The sequence below is a fragment of the Staurois parvus genome, unplaced genomic scaffold (genome assembly GCF_062004578.1).
Source record: "Staurois parvus isolate SC_StPar_1 unplaced genomic scaffold, SC_StPar_1.0 ptg000491l, whole genome shotgun sequence".
In the NCBI taxonomy this organism is placed as follows: domain Eukaryota; kingdom Metazoa; phylum Chordata; class Amphibia; order Anura; family Ranidae; genus Staurois; species Staurois parvus.
In genome coordinates, this window is record NW_028318287.1 from 1,302,171 (window position 1) to 1,325,830 (window position 23,660).

General features: G+C 41.9%; 1 protein-coding gene across 10 annotated transcripts in view; it reads left to right on the forward strand.

Annotated features, from left to right (window-relative positions):
- NFIA (nuclear factor I A) overlaps positions 1 to 23,660 on the forward strand; it is a 535,857-nt gene that overhangs the window by 451,385 nt on the left and 60,812 nt on the right. For 8 of the 10 annotated variants that reach the window (XM_089689685.1, XM_089689684.1, XM_089689680.1 and 5 more), the window contains one exon: positions 12,120 to 12,298. In XM_089689685.1, coding sequence (XP_089545811.1) covers positions 12,120 to 12,298 — 179 coding nt within the window. The remainder of the gene's footprint in view (positions 1 to 12,119; positions 12,299 to 23,660) is intronic. The other 2 variants (XM_089689682.1, XM_089689687.1) reach the window with 1 other exon arrangement.

Here is a 23,660-nt window from a genome sequence, read left to right on the forward strand (position 1 = left end):
GTGCTTATTGATATTTAACTGCACACTGTGAGCGCCTTACAGTGTGCATTAGAAGCACATCACATAGAGCCCACTTCATTTCCTGGCTGGAGGACGTCCAGCATCATCTAGCTTTTTCCTCCAAATCCTGACTGTCCCTGGCCTGCCCCTTTCATTCATCGGATTCCAGTTCTTTCAATCATGGAGGCTCAGCATCACATGTGGGTGTTACATAGGGTGGTCTGCAGTCAAATGCAGGCTACTTAGGGACACCTATGTCCAGGGGTGCATATACCAAAAGGCAAACAAGGCATTTGCCTAGGGCGGCATTTTTCAGGGGGGCTGCACTGCTCCCTGGAAGAAGGGACAGCAGAAGGGACACGTGGCATGGGGACCTGGTGTGATCTGAGAGAGGCTGTGGGCTGCTTGAGGGTGTATGCACAGCCTGACTCTCATTCCAGGGGATGTCTGGAGCAGTGAAGGTGAGTATCTTTCTCTCTCTCTCGCTGGGGGGGGGGTGTGTGCGGCCGGTGTATAGAGGGTGGTGGAAGGCTTTCTTGGGTGGCGGGGTGGTGTTGGTAGCTGTCAGGCTCTCTCCACGGAGGGGCAGCCGATTTTTGTGTTGCCTAGGGCAGCACAAAACCTAAATACACCACTGCCTATGTCCAGGTAAGTATACACAGGGGTTGATGTACTAAAGGCAAATAGACTGTGCACTTTGCAAGGGCATAAGCTCCAGAGTATAGTAAATGAGGAGAAACTCTGCTGATTTCCACCATCCAATCATGTGCAAGCAAAAAAATTTTTTTTCTAATTTTCCCTGCACATGACTGGGTGTTATTTGCAAAGTGAAGCTTCGCCTCATTTACTAAGCTCTGGAGCAACTTCACTTGCAAAGTGCACAGTCTATTCGCCTTTAGGAAATCAACCCACAGACTTCTTACACTGTATATTTAGATGATATGGCCTTGTTTAGGTTAGAAGTTGGGGAAGGGGGAGGTCGGACATTAAAAACGCACATTTGAATTGCATTTTTACCACCCTTAACCGCCTCGCCTTAAGCTGCAATAGCAGCGGACGGGGGTGTTCATGCTTTGCTTCTCTCCTGCTTGAAATACTATTCAATATGTTGCGATCTAGGGATGGCAAGCCTGCCAAATGCAACCCATGCAGGTGGGTGCGGCATGTGTGCTTGGCAAAAATGGGGTTAAAATAAATGATGAGGAGGCGGGACATTAAAAATGCACATATTGTGTTCAAAATAATAGCAGTGTGTTGAAAAAGGTGAATAAATCTCAAAATCCTTCTAATAGCTTTTCTTTCCATCCACACAAATGCATTGGGAACACGACACATTCTATTCCAAATCAAAACATGAAGAAAAATACATCAAATTTGTGTTGTTCCTCTAAAAAAAATGAAGAAAAGTGAATATTAGACGGTTCAAAAATATCACAGTGTTTGTATTCTTCTTTCCAAACTCAAACATTCACTATATAAACTGAGAAATGTTTGAAGATTTTGCTTTCCTTTGAATGACTTCATGAATATTTGGTTGTAGTCGCACTGTTTCTGAGAACTGCTGGACATCTGTGTTGCATGGAGTCACCCAACTTCTGGCCCCTGTGATCAGGTATTCCAGCCCAGGATGATTGGACCACATTCCACAGTTCTTCTCTATTTCTTGGTTTTGCCTCAGAAACGGCATTTTTGATGTCACCCCACAAGTTTTCTATTGGATTAAGATCCGGGGATTGGGCTGGCCACTCCATAACGTCCATCTTGTTGGTCTGGAACCAAGATGTTGCACGTTTACTGGTGTGTTTGGGGTCGTTGTCTTGTTGGAACACCCATTTCAAGGGCATTTCCTCTTCAGCATAAGGCAGCATGACCTCTTCAAGTATTCTGATGGATTCAAACTGATCCATGATCCCTGGTATGCGATAAATAGGCCCAACACCGTAGTATGAGAAACATCCCCATATCATGATGCTTGCACCACCATGCTTCACTGTCTTCACAGTGTACTGTGGCTTGAATTCAGTGTTTGGGGGTCGTCTGACAAACTGTCTCCGGCCACTAGACCCAAAAAGAACAATCTTGCTTTCATCAGTCCACAAAATGTTGCACCATTTCTCTTTAGGCCAGTCAATGTGCTCTTTGGCAGATTGTAACCACTTCAGCACATGTCTCTTTTCCAACAGTGGGACTTTGCGGGGACTTCTTGCAGATAGCTTGGCTTCACATAGGGGTCTTCTAATTGTAACAGTCCTCACAGGGAACGTCACACCTTCTTTCATCTTCCTGGAGCTGATTGTTGGCTGAGTCCGCGCCATTTTGGCTATTCTTCTATCCATTCCAATAGTAGTTTTTTGCTTTCTTCCACGTCTTTCAGGTTTTGGTTGCCATTTTAAAGCATTTGCGATCATTTTAGCTGAGCAGCCGATCATTTTCTGCACTTCTTTATATGTTTTCCCCTCTCCAATCAACTTTTTAATCAAGGTACGCTGTTCTCCTGAACAATGTCTGAAACGGCCCATTTTCCTCAGAATTTCAGAGAGAAATGCACTGTAACCAGCATGTACAACATTTGCTGCCTTCCTTCCTTAAATAAGGGCAATAATTGCCACCTGTTTTTCAAAGAATGAATGACCTCACTAATAGAACTCCACACGGCTATTATTTTGAACACGCCCCTTTCAATGAGTGATTCAATGACACAGAATCAGCAGCATGCATGTCATGACTGTTGGGTCTGTTGGATTTCTATTACTCTACTACACCTGCTAGGAAATTATTTGCCATGTAGAAATATAATTTCTGCCAAAAACAGTGATTGATCCGGTTAGTGATGTCTGACTGCTATTATTTTGAACACAACTGTATATATATAATGAAAATAAAATTTATATATATATATATATATATATATATATATATATATATATAAAAATGAAAATAAGTAATAAAAATGTGCATTTCTGCCAAATGCAATGGAAAACGCATGGCATGGGTGTGATCCTAGACTAAGAGCAGGGACTGGCGTGAATTGTTGGTGTTATGTATATAAATTCCCAACATATTTTCAGTTTACAGAAAAAAAAAAATCCCAAAAGCAATAAATGTATAGGTTTTCCACAAAAAAAAAATGTAATATTGATGAAAGAATTACACCGCCTACCTTAAACAACCCCTTTAAGGGCAGGTCGCCCCAAATCTGAAATTCAGTGTAATCTTTAACGTGCATGGCGAGCACAGCGGTATCTAGTGCCATCTAGCCTTCGGTGTGCGTAACCTACCCAGCATGCCCTGGGGCAGTTATCCTCCAATTTTACCAAATAAAAGACTCTACTCCTCCCCATATAATTATTCGGAGTCCCATTGCTCGTTAATAAAAGTGTGTGTTGACTAATACTTGTATTGTTTATTAAGCTCTACACATAATAGACCGTATTGTGGTCTCTCTAAACCTTTCTGAAATAGAACTCCGATCATTGTAGTTTTTCCCTTCCGCGCACAATGCTATCCCGTACAATCAAACGGCGGGGGATCCATAGCCGGGAACCTTTCTGCGCAGATCGGAATAATCTAACACTTTGTTTTTAATTAATTGTCTTTGCTCGGCGCCGCTAATTGTCATTGTAGAAAGTGAGTGGAAAAAGCAGACAATCTGTTAAATCTACAATTATTTAAAAACCGGCAAGCGTGTAATTACAGCCTAAGAGGAGTGGATGTGAATGGAGCCCACGAAATATTGGAAGAAGGGATCGCTCTGCCCGCTTGTGCTCGCCGTAGCGGGCTTTTAAAATGAACTGTATCGCCCCCTGCCTGGAAGGCGTTGAAAAAGCCACCGAACACCTTTCTATAAAGGGCTCCATAATTGCCGGGCACATGCGGAAGTGAAATTTCTTTCGCTATAATAATCTGCCCCCGGATAGGTGCCAGGGACAACCCACCAAGTTAATTTAATGCTTCCATCGCGCGGCCAAGGAGTTGTGTTAACTTGTATCGTACGGGTCTGTTCAAACAACAAAACAAGCACTTATTCTTTGTATGTCCGGGGCTTTTTATATCAGGTTCTGGATATTGGCAGGGATTAAATATTAGCGCCGTCCTTCCAAACGTTTGTGAATGGCAAACGGGCAAGTTAAAGCAGGAAAACAAAGGAACACGTTTTTATTTCACTTATTAAAGTGTCATTAAACCCACTATCTTTCAAAAATGTATTTTCGTGCTGTTGTGTATTTCATACATATAGAAATAATCATTGTCAGATTAGTTTTATGCATAGTAAAACAACACCTGGCTGATCCTGTCACAACCTGCTTGCCTGTGTCCCCATTGTAGCAAGATGTCCTGTGGCTCAGTGGTTGCCATCTTCACTGAGCATGCTCTGTCTCCACTTGCAGTGAACTGACAAGCCATTCATTCCTTTTGTTTTTATTAAGTCATGTGACCACTATAGCCAATCACATGAAGACAGCTCAGACTTCCCTAGATGCTGTAGCTACGGGGTGTCAAACTGGCGGACCTCCAGCTGTTGCGAACCTACAAGTCCCGTCATGCCTCTGCCTTCGGGAGTCATGCTTGTAACTGTCAATCTTGCAATGCCTCATGGGACGTGTAGTTTGGCAACAGCTGGAGGGCCTCCAGTTTGACACCCGTGCCATAGCTGCTTCTCTTACATCCATAGATGCTAGTGGCTCCTCCCACGGATGTTTCCTTGTGGATGGGAACAGAAAGGAAAAGATCACATGACAACTCTGCAACACAGAAAAATTAAGGTGAACAGAGTCTTTTTTTAAATGAGATCAGGAAGCATCATCAATATACTGTTTAACAGGATCAATGACAATTAAAGCAGATCTTCGCTCGTTTTCCCCACCCCATTTTGTTTTTTTTATTTTTTTTTTATTTTTACCCCCACTTACTGGGTGGGGTGTTGTGCATATTTCAGATACTCACCCACCCAGAGGATCCAACGTTGTCCCACTGAGATCCTTCCTGCCACTAATTGGTGCCATGCCGCCATGTTGTTTGTCACGTCATGGAGAGGCCTGCTGGCTCTTCCAGGTTTAAATGGCACACCTCTCCATGATGTGGTACTATACACACTCCCTCCCTGCTTTGTGAATGAAGGGCTATGCTTTCTGGGATATGTGACATGCAAAGGGCCTATCCCCCTTCCAGTCCATCATGATTGCAGATGCCAAACTCATCCACCTTGCAACCAGCTCAATGTCTGCCTCTACCTTTCTGTCAGTCCCTTCATTGGCTTCTGATCACTCAACAAATACATTTAAAAATACTAACAATCTACAAAGCCATCCACAACTTTGCTCTTAGCTTTATCGCCAGCCTGGTCTCAACCATGATCTAAACCGTTCTCTTTACTCCTCACAAGACCCCCTGCTCTCTATCTCCCTCATCACCTCTTACCATGCTCGCCCCCAGGACTTCTCCAAACCGTTCCCATCCTATGGAACTTCCTACACCAACCAGTCCAGCTATCACCTTCTCTATCCACCTTTAGTCAATCCTTGAAAATGCATGTCTTCAGGGAAGCCTATCCTGCTTATAACTACTAAACAGTACACTAAATGCCCTTTCACATGGGCAGATTGCGTTCCGATCAGCAAATGATCCACTCACAGATCCCCTGCTGAGGGGAGCAGAGAGGGGCAAATGACATGTCCGTATCCACACAGTTTCTGCAGAACAGACACAGACAGACCATGCTCTGCTCTATGGGTGGCTAGTAGCAAACAGACTCCGCCATCTGTTTACACCCGACTGCCTCTGATCCAGTCCACCCAAATGGAAGAGGATACAGTCCTCCTCCATTATTTTTTTTTTTGTGGGCCTGAATTGGACCCATAGGCAGTCTACTGCCAGCAATTGAACTTTACAAGATGTCTGCGTGACACAAAAAAAAAGAGGAAACTGTGCGTTGCGCCAAGCTTAGCGCTTCATCACTGCGTTGAACTAAGTCGGATCGCGCTGCACTGCTGGTGTGAGCCAGCCTTAAATGCTTGTTATGTCTATGTGGGGGAGGAAAGAAGGCTGCATTACTTACCTTACTCCCACACTGGACTGCTCTGGCGCTGTTCTCTTCTCCCTCTGGGCTGTGGACAGTCCTTCAGCATCATCACAGACAATACAGGCCGATTAACCTGCAATGTGCGCGGAGGAGGAGGAGGCAGGAGTGCAACCACGGTCAGGAGTGCCTTACAAAGGATATTGTGAGAGTCCAGCCACCCTGTTAGAGGTACCCTGCAGGCAGGAGGAATAAGGTAATTATACAGCCCTAGGCAAAACAAGAATTTAACCCTTACAATGGGGGGAGGGGTTGTGCCCAGACTTGAGCTTTAAAGTATTGAAGTCAAAGCATATGGTTACCAGTCGGGCAATTAGCATGCTCAGAAGTAGAGGTCAAAAGTGGCAGTAAACATAATACCAGGTTGTACATGTTTACCATTTTTATCTGATTATGGGTTGCAGAGGAACCAGCACTGAAGGTTACAGATAAAACACTAAAATCCCAATAGAGTGCCATCCATGACTCTTTTTTTGTACTTTGTAATTTGTACTAACAACTACATTTTTAGGGTAAACTAAGCCCTAAAAGTCTAAGCAGTACTGTGAATGAGTGAAGGCAATCGCCTCTTGCCTCTTAGACGGGAACAGGTTTCCCCATTGGAAGATTTCCCTACCATTCCTGTCCCAGTGACAACTTTTGCCTTTTGGATTTCCAATCACTTTCTGCCCTGGTGACACTTGGACAAATAGAGAAGGTGAATCTCTCCAGCAGAGACATAGACACCTGGCGGTGGTTCTAACCCAGCAATGGGCAAACTACGGCCCGCGGACCTTTTAATCCGGCCCGCGGAGCGTGATACATTGGCTGTGAGGATGTGTGTAGGCGGGGCAGCGTGACGAACGTGAGGGGAGCTAGGCTCCTCTCACAGTCCGCCCTGAAGACCGGAACGGCGCGGGAACACGGCGAGAGGAACGCGCGGAGCAAAGGTAAGTAAATTGACACAGGGGGGACTTACTATAGGGGGGATGAATTACTATATGGGGGATGAATTACTATGGGGGATGAATTACTATATGGGGGATGAATTACTATATGGGGGATGAATTACTATATGGGGGATGAATTACTATGGGGGATGAATTACTATGGGGGATGAATTACTATATGGGGGATGAATTACTATGGGGGATGAATTACTATATGGGGGATGAATTACTATATGGGGGATGAATTACTATATGGGGGATGAATTACTATGGGGGATGAATTACTATATGGGGGATGAATTACTATATGGGGGATGAATTACTATATGGGGGATGAATTACTATGGGGGATGAATTACTATATGGGGGATGAATTACTATATGGGGGATGAATTACTATATGGGGGATGAATTACTATGGGGGATGAATTACTATATGGGGGATGAATTACTATATGGGGGATGAATTACTATATGGGGGATTAATTACTATGCTTACTATGGGGGAATATTACTATACTTACTATGGATGACACATACACATCATTCATCTACTCTTGGTCCGGCCCCCGGGTCCAATATATGAACCCATTGCGGCCCTCAAGTCAAAAAGTTTGCCCACCCCTGTTCTAACCCCTCACCCCGCCAGCCAAAGCTCTAAATTGTCAGACAAAGGCCGCTATCTGCCACCATCCTAAAACTGGACACCAGTTGGTTTGCAAACCACACTTCCTCCTTTGCAACTTAGCAAACTTTTCTAACCCAAAAAGCCAAATTAAGTTGATGTCTGAAAAAAAATAAAAAATTGCAGCCGGGGTCCGTGAATAAATTATCAGCAAAATTTCACAAGCCGAGCCGATAGCACCAACGCAGCACAAATCTGTGATCTGTCATTCGCCTATTCCTCGAGATAGCTGAAGTATCCGTGAAGAGGGAATTGTTGACAGGCGTTAGCTGGATTAATTAGTCCACTGTGCTAATGACTCTTGTATAATTATACCCTTTCCTGTGAATATGTGTCAGCGCAAGTCATGTGACACGGAGGAGACAGCTTGTCCGTATCAAGGATTTAATCCACGAGGGTTCCCAACTAATGGATACCATTATGGTATTCCCAGCAGGTAGGGTGAAAGCTCCTGACTGAGTAACGGCTTTGATAGGTTAGAAAAATGATTATTTGGCTTTCTGTTTTTCCTCCACCTTCGGATATGTTGCATTAGGCGTCGGAGTTGCAGAGTTGCTTGTGAGGCTTGGAGCGTTGCCAGCTTCCCCCTATTAAAGAGTCACTCTTCATATGTCTGATAAACACAGCTGCTACAGTGTGTTAGAAAGTAACACCCGTCAGCGGGATCGCTGGCCCCTCCAATTAGCGCTCTGATATGGTCAGTAAAGACGACAAGGAGAGACAAGGCATGATCAGTGTTCTGTAATGCGACCTAACAAGACTTTCTGAATGATTGCGTTTATTAGCAAAGGAATAAATCACACATTATAATGTTCCTTGCTTACAGTGTATCTAAAATCAAAACAAAAATGTAATATATTGTAGCTTAGATATGGTGGTGTCATTAGTTTCCTTATTTTTGGGCTGTTATGCCTTTATTTTCTCTTCCTGCCCTAGGGTGACAACACTTACTTAATGCACTGTATCCATAGAGCAGCAATGTTGTCACCCTAAGTTGTTCTCCTGATTTGGACTACAAACATCTCCCTCTCCCCTTACCTATAAATTAGAAAACAGAAGAACTGTTACTTTCTAATGTGTTTTGCATGTTTATCTTATGAGACAGAAAATTCCTCCATTTAGTGACCATTGGTGGGTTACATCACTCCTGTCGTTGCTGAGCGGCTGTATCTCGGTGCTTCATTGCTTAACCTGGCCAGAGCTGCTTCGAGTCTGTGCACTTGGACAGCCCCCGAGCTGCTTGTGGTGGTGACCAGGAAGGAGTCCTCTCCCCTGCAGAGCAGAGAAGGGAACTGCTTCTGGGCGGGGCCCAGCCATAACATTTCCTCCCCCTTTACTTACCAACTATGTGATTATATTGTAAGCTGAACAATATTAAGTAACATTTTTCTTTCCTTAACAGTCATTTGCTTGTTTGGTTATCATCTGTTCAAAGCTTTGAAAAATATGTTTAGACTTGTTACTGGAGAGAAGATCACCTGCCTAAAAATCTGAACCCAAATGACTAATATGCTATTATTAAACCATTATATGAGATAGAAAAGGGTAGAGAGACAAAATCATAAGTAGTTACAAAGAGAGAGATTTACAGGGAGAGATAGAAAGATGAATAGCTACAAAGACACACAGCTAGATAGATGGATGGATGGATAGATTAGATAGATTAGATAGATAGATAGATAGATAGATAGATAGATAGATAGATAGATAGATAGATAGATAGATATGAATAGATAGATAGATAGATAGATAGATAGATAGATATGTTTACTGTAATAAAGTTGGAATGTTAGATAGATAGAATGAACAGTAGTTACAAAGAAACAGAGAAATATTTACATAAATAGGTTAGATAGATACATACATACAGTTAGGTCCATATATATTTGGACACAAGCAGAATTTTAGTTTTTTTCAGGTATTTACCAAAACATAGTCTGGTCTTGTTTTCTACCAAAACAAAGTCTGGAGTGCGGTATTTGCATCTGGAATCTATTGCTGTGAACCTTTATCATGCATTCAAAGGAGCTGTCCATGCAAGTGAAACAGGCCATTGTAAGGCTTCAAAAACTAAACAAATCCATCAGAGAGATATCAGCAACATTAGGAGCGGCCAAATCAACAGTTTGGTCCATTCTGAGGAAAGAAGAACGCACTAGTGAGCTCAGCAACATAAAAAGACATGGACGTCCACAGAAGACAACAGTGCTGGATGATTGCAGGATCCTCTCTATGGTAAAGAAAAACTCATTCACAGCATCCAGACAAGTGAAGGACACTCTCCAGGAGGTGGGAGTATCATTGTCAAAGTCTATAATCAAGAGAAGACTTCACGAGAGCAAATACAGAGGGTTCACCACAAGGTGCAAACCATTCATATGCCTGAAGAATAGAAAAGCCAGATTAGACTTGGCCAAAAAACATCTAAAAATGCAAGACCAGTTCTGGAAAAGCATTCTTTGGATGGATGAAACAAAGATATTCTATACCAGAAGGATGGGAAGAATAAAGTGTGGAGAAGGCTTGGAACAGCTCATGATCCAAAGCACACAATGTCATCTGTAAACATGGTGGAGGCAGTTTGATGGCATGGGCATGCATAGCTTCCAGTGCACTGGGTCATTGGTGTTTATTGATGATGTGACAGAAGACAGAAGCAGCCGGATGAATTCTGCAATGTTTACAGATATACTGTCAGCCCAGATTCAGCCAAATGCAGCAAAGTTGATTGGATGGCGCTTCATTGTACAGATGGACAATGATCCAAAACACACTGAAAAAGCAACCCAGGAGCTTTTGAAGGAAAAGAAGTAGAATATTCTGCAATTGCTGAGTCAGTCACCTGATCTCAACCCAATTGAGCATGCATTTCACTTGCTGAAGGCAAAACTAAAGGCAGAAAGACCCACAAACAACAAGCAACTGAAAACAGCTGCAGTTAGAGCCTGGCAAAGCATCAGAAAGGAGAAAACCCAGCCTTTGGTCATGTCCATGGGTTCCAGACTTCAGGCAAAGTATTAGAAAGGAGGAAATCCAGTCTTTGGTAATGTCCTTGGGTTCCAGACTTCAGGCAGTCATTGCCAGTAAAGGATTCTCAACAAAATATTAAAAATGAACATTTTATTCATAATTACATGCAATTGTCCAATTACTTTTGGTCCTTTGAAAAAGGGGGGATGGCTACTCTTAAGAGCTGTAATTCCTAAATCCTTCCTCTAATTTGGGTGTACATACCCTCAAATTAAATCTCAGTGTGTGCACTTTTCAATCCATATAATTATATAACTAGAGCTTGAATATGTTTTGGTAAATACCTGAAAAAATCAAAAATTGTGCCTGTGTCCAAATATATATAGGGACCTAACTGTACATACATACAGAGAAACATATATTTACAGAAGTAAAATTGGATAGATAGATAGATAGATAGATAGATAGATAGATAGATACTCTCCACTCCTCACAAGACCTCCTACTCTCTAGCTCCCTGGTCTCCTCCTCCCATGCTCATCTCCAGGACTTCTCCAGGGCTTCCCCCATCCTCTGGAACTCCCTTCCCCAATCCATCAGACTATCACCTACTGTGCTCACCTTTAGGCGCACTCTTAAAACCCATCTCTTCAGGGAAGCCTACCCCACCCTCAGCTAATTACTGAACTCCTCCACTCCTCCTACCACTCCATCCCCCACAGCTATTTCCTCATGTACCACTATCCCCTCCCTCCTAGACATCGTATTGTTACTGTACTATCTCGTGTACTGTCTCCCACCATAATGTAAAGCACTGAGCAAACTGTCGGCGCTATATAAATCCTGTATAATAATAATAATAAAGATAGATAGATAGATATGAATAGATAATAGATAGATAGATAGATAGATAGATAGATAGATAGATAGATAGATAGATAGCTACAAAGAGACATATGTTTCCAGTATCAAAGTTGGAATGCTAAATAGATAATTTGTTCAACATAGCAATACACGTTAGTCCTACATTAGATACATCTTGCTCTGGAAAGAACACTGGAGGAAGCAGAGAATATGAAATCATTTTATTATTGGGATCACATCTCATAAAATGTTCCCCGTTGTGTTTATTTATTCTCCAGTATGCTACACACCATGGAAAGCTTATTTAAACTTGAAGAAGTTTCTATGACTTTTGCTGCCCAGTAATTCATGATATATATTGAGTCCTTATGTTTAATATTGTTGGTAATGGATGTGATGAGCTGTGAATTGTCCCTGCAATGAACCGTCTATGGCAGGAAATGTCTATGAATGGAATGAACGCTCACCATTGTCGGAGTGTGATTGGAGCGGATGATGTGTGTGTTTATAAAAGACTCCTCAGTCCTTCCATGGAACTGCTGAGCATCCTGCAGCAAAACTCAGATAACATCCATTCTCTCCTTCTCTCCCGCAGCGAGCCCGCACGCCACGCCGTCAACCTTGCATTTCCCGACGTCGCCCATCATCCAGCAGCCGGGGCCGTACTTTTCGCACCCAGCCATCCGCTATCACCCGCAAGAGACCCTGAAAGAGTTTGTCCAACTTGTCTGCCCAGAAGCCGGTCAGCAGGCTGGACAGGTGGGGTTCCTAAACGTAAGGACTGCTTTTTATATTACAGAAGTGTCTGATCTATGTCAATTAAGGGTTAAAGGAAGATGCCACACAAAACTGTAATTTGGTTTTAAGTAGAGGGTTAAAAGTGGGGTGGGCTGTGCAAGAAATTATATTTATCTCTGCAGCTCTGAAGTGAAAATCCAACACTGTGAAGTTCCTCTGGAGATGTCCTCCCTTGTTCTACACTCGCTGATGCTGCTGGTCAGAGGATTCAACAAAGAGGCCAATAGAATTGACACCTTAAAGCAGCCCTTCTCAACCTTTTATACCTCAAAGGAACCCTTACAATAGTTTTCAGGTGTTAGGAAACCCCTTTTAAGGTTAGTTCATTGGGGAGTCATTGGGAAAATGCCACTTACATTGGTGGTGGTCAATGGGAAGAATGCCCAATAATGGTGGTGGTCAGAATGCCCCCCTTTTAGTCATGCCATTGGCTTTGCCAAGTAATGATGGACCTGGGAAGTCAGGTAGCCACAGCTCAGGGAACCCTTAGCCACCTCTGGAGGAATCCTAGGGTTCCACAGAACACAGGTTAAGAATAAATGCCTTAAAGCCTAACTCCATTGACATATGAGAGGTCTAACCCTCACATGTGAGGTCATTTAGCCACACATCAAGGAACCCCTATCCATCTATGGAAGAACCCTAGGGTTCCATGAAACCTGGTTTGAGAATGGCCACCTCAAGGACTAACTCCAGCCAAATTTCTATTTTTTTTTGTAAATGTTTGTATAGAGAGGGGAAGAGTTAAACACTCTGTTTGGCTTATATTTTCTGTCTGTGGCCCCACAGGGGATGTTTTTCCTCATTTCCTGTCCCTGTTGCACCTGTGCAGCAGATAGATAGATAGATAGATAGATAGATAGATAAGGAGAGATAGATTGACATATAGATAGATAGATAGATAGATAGATAGATAGATAATAGATAGATAGATAGATAGATAGATAGATAGATAGAGTTAAAGTTTTTGCTGGAGGTTAGCTTTAAGTTTTGCAGAGAGGGGAGATCAGCAGAGGAACTCTGCAATGGTGAGATCTGTCACTAGAGGGAGCTGTATAAATCGTACATTTCCATTCATCCCATCCCCTCTACACCCCGGCTCAAACTGAATTACGAGTTTTGGGCAGATATCTTCTTCAAAGGGTCACTCCACCCAAAATCAGCTCCATTGTGAATTGACACTAAAAAGGGTGATTTCCCAATTACCTACTCCATAGTGACTGGTGAGTTCCTAGCTCAACCCACATATTCATGGGCCGCACTCCTCCTGCTGAAGTAATAGTATTTTTAGTATTTTTTTTTCTGTCTGTTCTCAGTAACACAAAAGGAGTCTATTTGTAAATGTCTTTACACAACTTTCACCCAAGGTTCACACAAGTTTTTAATTGAATTCTGTTAGAAAATGTGTAAATCTTGGCTGAAAATATTTATAAGTAGATTCTAAAGTTAAAAAGAAAAAAAAAATCTACAAAAAGCAGTGAAGACACCTTCGTAATCATGTAATTTGATGAGAGGAGCTGGGCGCTCACAAAGTCACTGACAGTTATATGGAACCAGTGTAAATTTAAACCTTGTGAGTTCAATACAGAACTGGAACACCAGATTTGGGTGGACTGAACTCATCTTACTTTCTTTTTATATTATTGTAAACTTTATATTATAGTGTACAATGTTGTATTGTATTATATATGTATTTAGCTGTTTAGTGTGAATAATATCAACAGGCTAATATATATATATACACACACACACACACACACACACACATATATATATATATATATATATATATATAAAATCAGAAGTCACATGCAGTAATTTGAAGAAGCCAGTTAGAATCTGACCTCTATTACATTTGAGCAGACGGAACCATGAAAGGTGATAGCTGATTGGTTGCTCTGTGTCCCTGCTTTTCTGTATCCTAATAACCAAACCTAGATATGGTTTTGCTTTTAAAGTGCCGGGTATATAGGGTGATGATGTGCAAGATGCAGTAGTCAATGGGAACCATTTAGCAGTAGTCAGATCAATTTAATAAAGCATGGAAACAGCAAACAAAAATGTAAGAAGTAGTTTACTAAGGGTTTTCAATGTAAATGGGAACAGGTAACAAACCAAGAAGATGTTTTTTCAATTTGGATGCAAAAGAGGAAATACACTTACAGTATAACGTACCAAAGAAATACATTTTAATATTACATAGAGGGCTAGTTCACACTACATGAGTTCCAGTGCTATTTTTCTGCATTCAAAATGCATAGAAAGTAGGTTACATTGTTTTCAAATGCATAGTTCACATCAGTGCTTGCAGTTCCAGTGCATTCCGGTTCCAGAAAAAAAAGAACATACTGCATTTTTCCTGTTCAGAACTGTACTGGAACACAGTAAAATGCATAAAAAAGGCACCAAAGTGCATCAAAAAAGCATCAGACATCAGTATAGTGAAAAACAAACAGAAAAAAGAAGAAAAAAATCACCTGGGATGCATCCAGAAATGCATCACAAAAAAACATAAAAAACACAACAAAAACGTACTGGAACGCATAAAAAAGCATTAAAAACATGCACGCAGAAACGCATCCGGAAAAGATCTGGAGTGCATTTTTGTGGTGTGAACCGGCTAAGAAGGTGTCTTTTATAAGCATATATATAAAAAAAAAACAAATTAAGCTGCAATTTGTATTTTTTTTTTGTTAAATTTATGCCACGTGAACGGGAACATGTAACAAATACAAAGTAAGTGTTTGTCTGCCAAAGTGGAAATAAACGTATTAAGTACAAAAAAAAAACACCAAAAAAAAAACCCTTTCACATTTTGTAGAAGGTAAGCATGTAAAGATCAAATAATAGATATTAAGTTTTAACCTCCTCGGCGGTATGATTCTTTCCGATTTTTTGTGCTGAAAGCGGTACCATTTTTTTGCATGGAAATATGTAGTTTTTTATTGTAGGCTGTAATTTTTAGGAATAACTCACTGAAATCTGTCTGAACAAGAGTCTAGTAAACATCCCGGATATAAAATTTGAAACACGAAATCATAAATTATAATTTAATAAATAATCATAAAAAATAATAATATAATAATAAATTGAATTCAATAATATAATCAAACCAAAAACACTGAAATTTGAAATACAGAGGCAAATTCGCACATCGCTGAGCAAAGTCGCAAAATCGTTTTCAGTGTCTGATGAGGAATTTCCCCCACGAATCATTATCACTCAATTCTGCAAGTGGTTCTGATTTACAATCGCTGTTCTCTAGCCGGTCTAAAACCGCTTTTGATGTAAAGGGACGCTTTTTGGACGCCATGGACTTTTCTAAGTTTCCAGGCAGAAAGAACATTCAAAATGCAGGCAGGGCGCCGGACAAAGCACTCGGGACAAAATGTATGTGAAAGGCATTGAAACAGTAATGACAGCAAAAATGCAGTTTTTTAAAAGTTTCAAATTTCCCGCCGGTTCCGGCGCCCGTACGTCCCGATGTCACAGGGACCGGAACACAGAAGCCAGATGCCGGCATCGGCCGGAGGAGATGGCCGGGGACGCTGCAGGGTACACATCGCGGGAGCGAAGGACAAGGTAAGTGCTGCAGGGACTCCCAGAGCAGCGCCGCATGGTAAGCCCGAGTGTAGCTCGGGGATACCGCTCTTGGTATAGAAATTGTACCCCGAGCTACACTCGGGATTACCGCTAAGCAGGTTAAATGTATTTTTTTTTTCTCAAGTTATGCCATGTGAATGGGGGCGTGTAACAAATGTAAAGTAGGTGTTACAAAAGTGGAAATACACCTTAAAAGGTACCAAAGATCAAAAGTTCATCAACAAAATAATAATTTAAAAATGTTCAATATTTTACCACCATTCACATTAAAACAGTATTAAAAGCAGATTTCAGTCGATTACATGCCCTGGATTAATTTATTGTGTCTTTATTTACAAATGTCTCTTGTAAACAATAACCTTATAAAACTTCAAAAACCTCCTGTTGGTTACAGTTGTGCTCAGAAGTTTGCATCCCCAGGCAGAAATCGTGACATTTTGGCATTTATATTAAAAGTATGACTGATCATGCCGAGAAAACTGTCTGTTATTTAAGGATCGTGATCGTATGAAGCCATTTATTATCACATAGGTGTTCGGCTTCTTTTTAAATCATAATGATAACAGAAATCACCCGAATGGCCCGGATCAGAATTTCCCCTCCCCTGGAATGTTTGGCCTTGGTACAGACACACAAGGTGACACACACGGGTTAAAATGCCAATTAAGAGTTAATTTCCCTCATATGTGGCTTTTTAAATTGCAGTTAGTGTATAAATAGTCAATGAGTTTGTTAGCTCTCACGTGGATGCACTGAGCAGGCTAGATGCTGAGCCATGGGGAGCAGAAAAGAACTGTCAAAAGACCTGCATAACAAGATAATGGAACTTTATAAGATGGAAAAGGATATAAAAAGATATCCAAAGCCTTGAATATGCCACTCAGGACTGATCAATCACATTTTAAGAAGTGGAAAATTCAGGGATCTCTTGATACCAAGCCAAGGACAGGTAGACCAAGAAAGATTGCAGCCACAACTGCCAGAAGAATTGTTCGGGATACAAGGAAAAAACCCACAGGTAACCTCAGGAAAAATACAGACTGCTCTGGAAAAATATGGTGTGGTTGTTTCAAGCAGCACAGTATGATGATACTTGAACAAAAATGAGCTGCATGGTCAAGTTGCCAGAATGAAGCCTTTACTGCACCACAAAAAGCCTGGTTACAATATGCCCGACAACGCCTTGACACTCCTCACAGCTCCCGACACACTGGTAATAAGCACTATGTTTGGAGAGGGGTCAACAAGACCAATAGCGACAAAAATGCCTTCTGTGAAGCATGGTGCTGACAGACTAATGTTTTGGGCGTGTGTGAGTTCTAAAGGCATGGGCAATCAATCTGACAATTGATGGCAAGATGAATGCAGCGTGTTATCAGAAAATACTGGCAGACAATTTGCATTCTTCGGCATGAAAGCTACGCATCGGACACTCTTGGACTTTTCAGCACAACAATGCAGAAGGCCAGGTTGACCTTCCAGTGGTTACAGCAGAAAAAGGTGAAGGTTCTGGAGTGGCCATCACAGTCTCCTGCCCTTAACATCATTGAGCCACTCTGGGGGGATCTCAAACGTGCAGTTAAGGCAAGACGACCAAAGACTTTGCATGACCTGGAGGCATTTTGCCAAGACGAATGGGCAGCTATACCACCTGCAAGAATTCGGGGGCCTCATAGACAACTATTACCAAGACTGCATGCTGTCATTGATGTTAAAGGGAGCAATGCACAGTATTAAGAAGATGCTGACTTTAAACGGGTCATTTCATTTGTTTACTTGTTGCCATAATTTGTTTTATGATTGGGCCATTCTGGTATGGCCTACAGTTACAGAATATGGATCCCATAAGAAATAAAAGAAATGTGTTTTGCCTGCTCACTCGTGCTTTAAAAATGGTACATCCTGTATACAATTCTTCAAGTGTATGCAAGCTTTTGAGAACACACACACACATATATATATATATATATATATATATTTTATTGCCAAAAGTATTGGACCACTTTCCTTTCCATGCACATGAACTTTAATGGCATCCCAGTCTTAGTCCGGTGGGTTCAATATTGAGTTGGCCCGCCCTTTGCAGCTATAGCAGCTTAAACTCTTCTGGGAAGGCTGTCCACAAGGTTTAGGAGGGTGTCTATGGGGAGGTTGGACCATTCTTCCAGAAGTGCATTTGTGAAGTCAGGCACTGAAGTCAGATGAGAAGGCCTGGCTCGCAGTTTCCGTTCTAATTCATCCCAAACGTGTTCTATCGGGTTGTGCAGGCCAGTCAAGTTCCTCCACCCCAAACTGGCTCCTCCATGTGTTTATGGACCTTGCTTTGTGTACTGGTGTGCAGTCATGTTGGAACAGAAAGGGGCCATCCCCAAGCTGTTCCCAGAAAGTTGGGAGCATGAAATTGTCCAAAATATCTTGGTATGCTGATGCCTTAAACGTTCCTTTCACTAGAACTAAGGGGCCAAGCCCAACCTCTGAAAAACAACCCCACACCAAAAATGTCCCCTCTCCAACAAACTTTACACTTGGCACCATGCAGTCAGGCAAGTACCGTTCTAATAGCAACCGCCAAACCCAGACACGTCCATCAGATTGCCAGGCGGAAAAGCGAGACTGGTCACTCCAGACAGCACATCTCCACTGCTCTAGAGTCCAGTGGGGATGTGCTTTACACCACGGCATCCAACGCTTTGCATTGCACTTGGTGATGTAAGGCTTGGATGCAGCTGCTCGGCCATGGAAACCCATTCCATGAAGCTCTCTACGCACTGTTGTTAGGCTCATCTGAAGGCCACACCAAGTTTGGAGGTCTTTAGCTATTGACTCTGCAGACAGTTGGCGACTTCTGCTCACTGTGCGCTTCAGCATGCGCTGACCCCGCCCTGTCATGTGACATGGCCTACCACTTGGTGGCTGAGTGGCTGTTGTTCCCAGTTGCTTCCACTTTATTATAATCCCACTAACAGTTGAGCGTGGAATATTTAGTAGCCAGGAAATGTCACGGATGGACTTATTGCACAGGTGACCACCTATCACGGGACCACGCTTGGAGTCACTGAGCTCCTGAGAGCGACCCATTCTTTCACAAATGTTTGTAGAAGCAGTCTGCATACCTAGGGGCTTGATTGTATACACCTGTGGCCATGGAGGGGATTGGAACACATGAATCCAATGATTTGAGGGGGTGTCCCAATACTGTTGGCAATATAGTGTATATATACTTGTCAATATCAAATTGAGCAGTGGCATGCAATCTGTTGAAATGTGCTTTTTATAATGTGAATGGCAATAAAATATTTTTAAAGGATTATTTTGTTGACGTACTTGTGATCTCCGGTACTTTTCAAGCCCCACGCGTTGAAAGATATGATTGGAATAGCTTTGTTTATAGAGTAAACTCACATGTGTTTGTTTATATTTTTTAACATATACAGTATTAGGATATAGCTGATCTTACGTGCTGCTTATACTTTGCTTCCTTTATTGACTTCATGTGATTTCAAATGCTTCCTTATTTTATGACCATCCTAGATAAATGTATTGCACAGTCGGCAAAGGAAAAAGGAGCCTTCAGTGCTTATAAATTTAGGGTCCTTCTGGGGAGGGGGAACTCTGGAGCAAAGCTACGACTGTTGCTTAATGATATTTAACAACTTGTGGAAAGACAGATGTTCCATCTCCTTGAAGTTATTTATACGTGTGTATCCAGTGCTTGAGCTGAAGTTGACCAATACTTGAACCCCACATACCACAAGCCTAATTTCTTACGCCTCCTATTTATCTGTCTGCCGACTGCTACATCCAGGAAAATATTCCTTACAGACCACAAACTAGAGCCATCAGGCCCAGTGCAGCCTCTCGGTATAGATATGTTGTTTGTTTGTTTTTCCCATTTACGATTACAGCTATCTAACCCAAGAAAAGAAATATGAAAAAAATGAAGCGTAGAAGTCTTTTTTCTGAGGTTTACATTTGTTTTTTTCATTTTACTTTTAGCTGGTGATCCAGCCAGTAACACACTTTCTGGTGATCCCTCCAATAAAACATGTCAGACAAGTTTATTAGAACTACAGAATACCCTTCCCTGTCCTGATCACTAAAACATAGAAGGAGGTTGTTCTGTAGTCAATCGAGAGTTATGAATAAGGCTTATATCTGTGCAGAAAAGGAAGAGACAAAGGTTTTTGGCAGGATCATCAAGTATTTTTTCATTTATCAAACAGACCTAACCAAATATTTGCATCTGTATACTTAACAGAACGGAAGGGAACAGATAAGAGAAGTGTAATTTAGTAGAAGGGCAAGAGAGTGGGACTTTATGTGTGTCACCAAGAGAACGTACACATGGATATATAACACCAATGCAATCTTTATTATACAATTAAAAAGACAAAATAGATTACAGACACATAAATAGTAACCATGGGTAAACCATAGCCCATCAGTGGGCATAAGTTCATTAAGTATTTGGTGCTTTCTCTCATATGGAGTCTAGCATCAACGTGTTTCGCGAATAAGCCACTTCACCAGGATCCACACCTACCACATGTACAATAAATTAATCCATGTAATTTAGTACGTTGCAATCCCCATAACTGCCACTTTTGCTTAGAAAAACAAAAAACGCTGAAAGTTTTGATTTAATTTGAATGGGTTTATTATGCCTTAGAAATGCAACTTTATTTTTTTTATGGTAAGGGAAGTGTCCTTTGATGTAGCATGTGAACAGTTTAGGATTAGGTTTGTGGACTTCTGACCATCACATACTATATAAGCTTGTTGGGCATCCCATTCCAAAACTATGACAATTAATATTCAGTTGGCCCTACTTTGCATCTTTGACAGTCTCCACTCTTCTCAGAAGGCTTTCTACAAGATTTTGAAGTGTGTCTGTGAGAAGTCTCCAAAAGCCAAAAAAAGCCAAAAGACCATTTATGAGTTCAGGTACTGATGTTCATTGAGAAGACCTGGATTACATTAGGTGTTCCAGTTCATCCCAAAGGTGTTCAGTAGTGTTGAGGTGGAGGACACTCGAGTTCCTCCACACCAAACTCATCAAACCATGTCTTTATGAAGCTGGCTTTATACACAGGGGCATGATCCTGCTGGAATAGAAAAGGGTCTTCCTCAGATTGTTACCACAATGTTGGAAGACATTCTAAAACCATGATCATTAATATAGAGTTGGCCCCACTTTGCCTCTTTGACAGTCTCCACTCTTCTGGGAAGGCTTTCTACAAGATTTTGGACTGTGTCTGTGGGACGTTGTTCCCATTAAGCCAAAAGACCATTTGTGAGGTCATGTGCTGATGTTGAATGAGCAGACCTGGGTTACAGTTTGTCCAAAATGTGTTCAGTAGGGTTGAGGTAGAGGACACTCAAGTTCTCCACACCAAACTCATCAAACCATGTCTCTATGAAGCTGGCTTTGTACACATGGGCACAGACCTGCTGGAATAGAAAGTACAAAAGACCATTTATGAGGTCAGGTACTAATGTTGGATGAGTAGACCTGTCACAAGTTAGCGTGCAGTTTCTTGTTTGCAGTGCTGCAGTTTGCAGTTTGCAGTGTTTGCAGTTCCTTGCTGCAGTGCTGTTCCTGATTCCTTTCACATGTGTGGTTTGTCTGTTCTCGCCTATGGGCATTGTCTGCTTTTGTCTGGGTTTTATTTCCTTCGCTTCCATATTTTCCTGGCCCACCTCCTAGTTTGTTTGTCTATATAAGACATGCTCAGTCTAGCCCACTTTGCCTGAGCAACTTCTTAGTTCTCAGAGCTCCTGTCTGTTGCTACTCCTGTATCTGATTACCTGTGTACCGACCCCGGCTTCGTTCACTGACTGTGCTTGATTTCCACCCGTCCTGACCTCCGCTTGTCTATTGGCTTCTCTGTTGTCTCCTGCCATTATACTCTGCTCATGCGAGTGGTCTCCGCATCCTCAGCTGGGCGTACCTGGGGGCCGCGACCTGGTTCTAGCTTGCTGCAAGTCCATCCCACCATCAGGGGCTCTGGTGAAGAAGCAGGCTGGGGCTTAGACTCTGCACCCTGGGGAACCCTGAGTTGGCAGTCTACAAGGGCTTACTACCACAGGTTCGTGAAAAGACCTGGATTACAATAAGCACTCCAATTCATCCCAAAGGTGTCCTGTAGGGTTGAGGTCAGGGCTCTGTGGAGGACACTTGAGTTCCTCCACACCAAACTCATTAACTTTAGGGAGCTGGCTTTGAACACAGGGGCACAGTCATGCTGAAATAGAAAAGGGTCTTCTTCAGAAGACCAAAACTGTCTAAAAGGTCTTTGTATGCTTTAGCATTAACAGTGCCCTTCACTGGAAACACCTGAACTCATTTATTAGGAGGAATGTCCATATACCTTTAAACATTTACTTTATCTGCACACAGCCATGAACATTTTTGCCTCCATCAGACTGTATGTGACTATCCTGCATTTTCTGATTTTTTTTTGTTGAGCTTTGACACACTTGCATTGGAGTCACTGAACGCAGGGTTAGTTATAAGACATAAGATTTATTTCTTCCGTTATAGAAGTTATAAAAACTTCAGTAAAGCATTTTATTGTTCCTTTAAAAAAAGTGCTGTATTCCAACTTTTATTGTCCGCCTTCTTCCATCTCCCTCCCCCCCCCCCAAATCACGCAGGGTGAGACGCTTACTCGGCGGATCAATTTGTTGACTGTTGTCAGAACCGATATTGTCAGATACTAGAAGTGCGCGGCCTCCTAAATTCTATTGCTCCATAAATTAAACACACTGCTCCTTCTTATAAAATGTTAAATACACAGTTAAGCCAGGACACAGCTGAGCTGTGCAAGACAGCGAGTCGAGCTGAAATTTCATTCTGCTTTTGTTCCGAGCGAAGTGATTCTAAACGGAACAATAAAATTTATGAGTTGGCGGAGGAAGCAGAATCCTGTCACCGGAGTTCACAGAAAACATTGATGTCTCACACCTGACCAGGACACCGACCAGTGTGGATTGCACGTAGTTGGTGATTGTGCAGTTGATGAACTGGGTTTGGGTTAGTCATATAGGTATCAGCCTTTATTTCTCCATTATTATTGGGTCATTTTTTAATGCTGTGATAGTTTGACTGACGATTACTCAAGCACCATTGTACCCAAATTAATTTTATATAATTTTTTTCTGGCGGTATGTAATAACTGTTTTTTTTTTTTTACTGTTTAAAGGAAAAAAGACCAGTATATGGAAATCTCAGATCACAGCTATTCATGGGCGTGCTGGGGCACTTTCTGAAGTGCAGAATGTTGAAATAGACGAGATCGCCATGTCCCTATGGTCACCAAGATAGGAAGTAAAGGAATCTCTCCCCAGGGGATTTTCAGATAGTAAAAGCTGATAGAAGTCCCAACTTTGTTATCACTGTGTCCAAAACAAAAAATAGTTTTGCTGGGATCCTGCTTTAAATTCCAAGAGACTGATATCAGAATGGGAGGAACCGAAAATTAATTTTTGTGCCTGCACGGATGAGAAATTCAATTCCTTTGGATGTGAATAAAATAAATGCTAGACTGGACACCCTGCTGTTGCAAAATGAGGCTTATTCACATGGACATTGCAATTTTCACTGAACCTGCACTATTATGCTTTGCACAAAAAAAAGGGGAATACATAGTATGTTTTGGTCAACTTCAGAATAGTGAAAGATTGTTTTCCAATCAATAGAATTAGCAGTAAATGTTGCTAAACTGCAGGATGA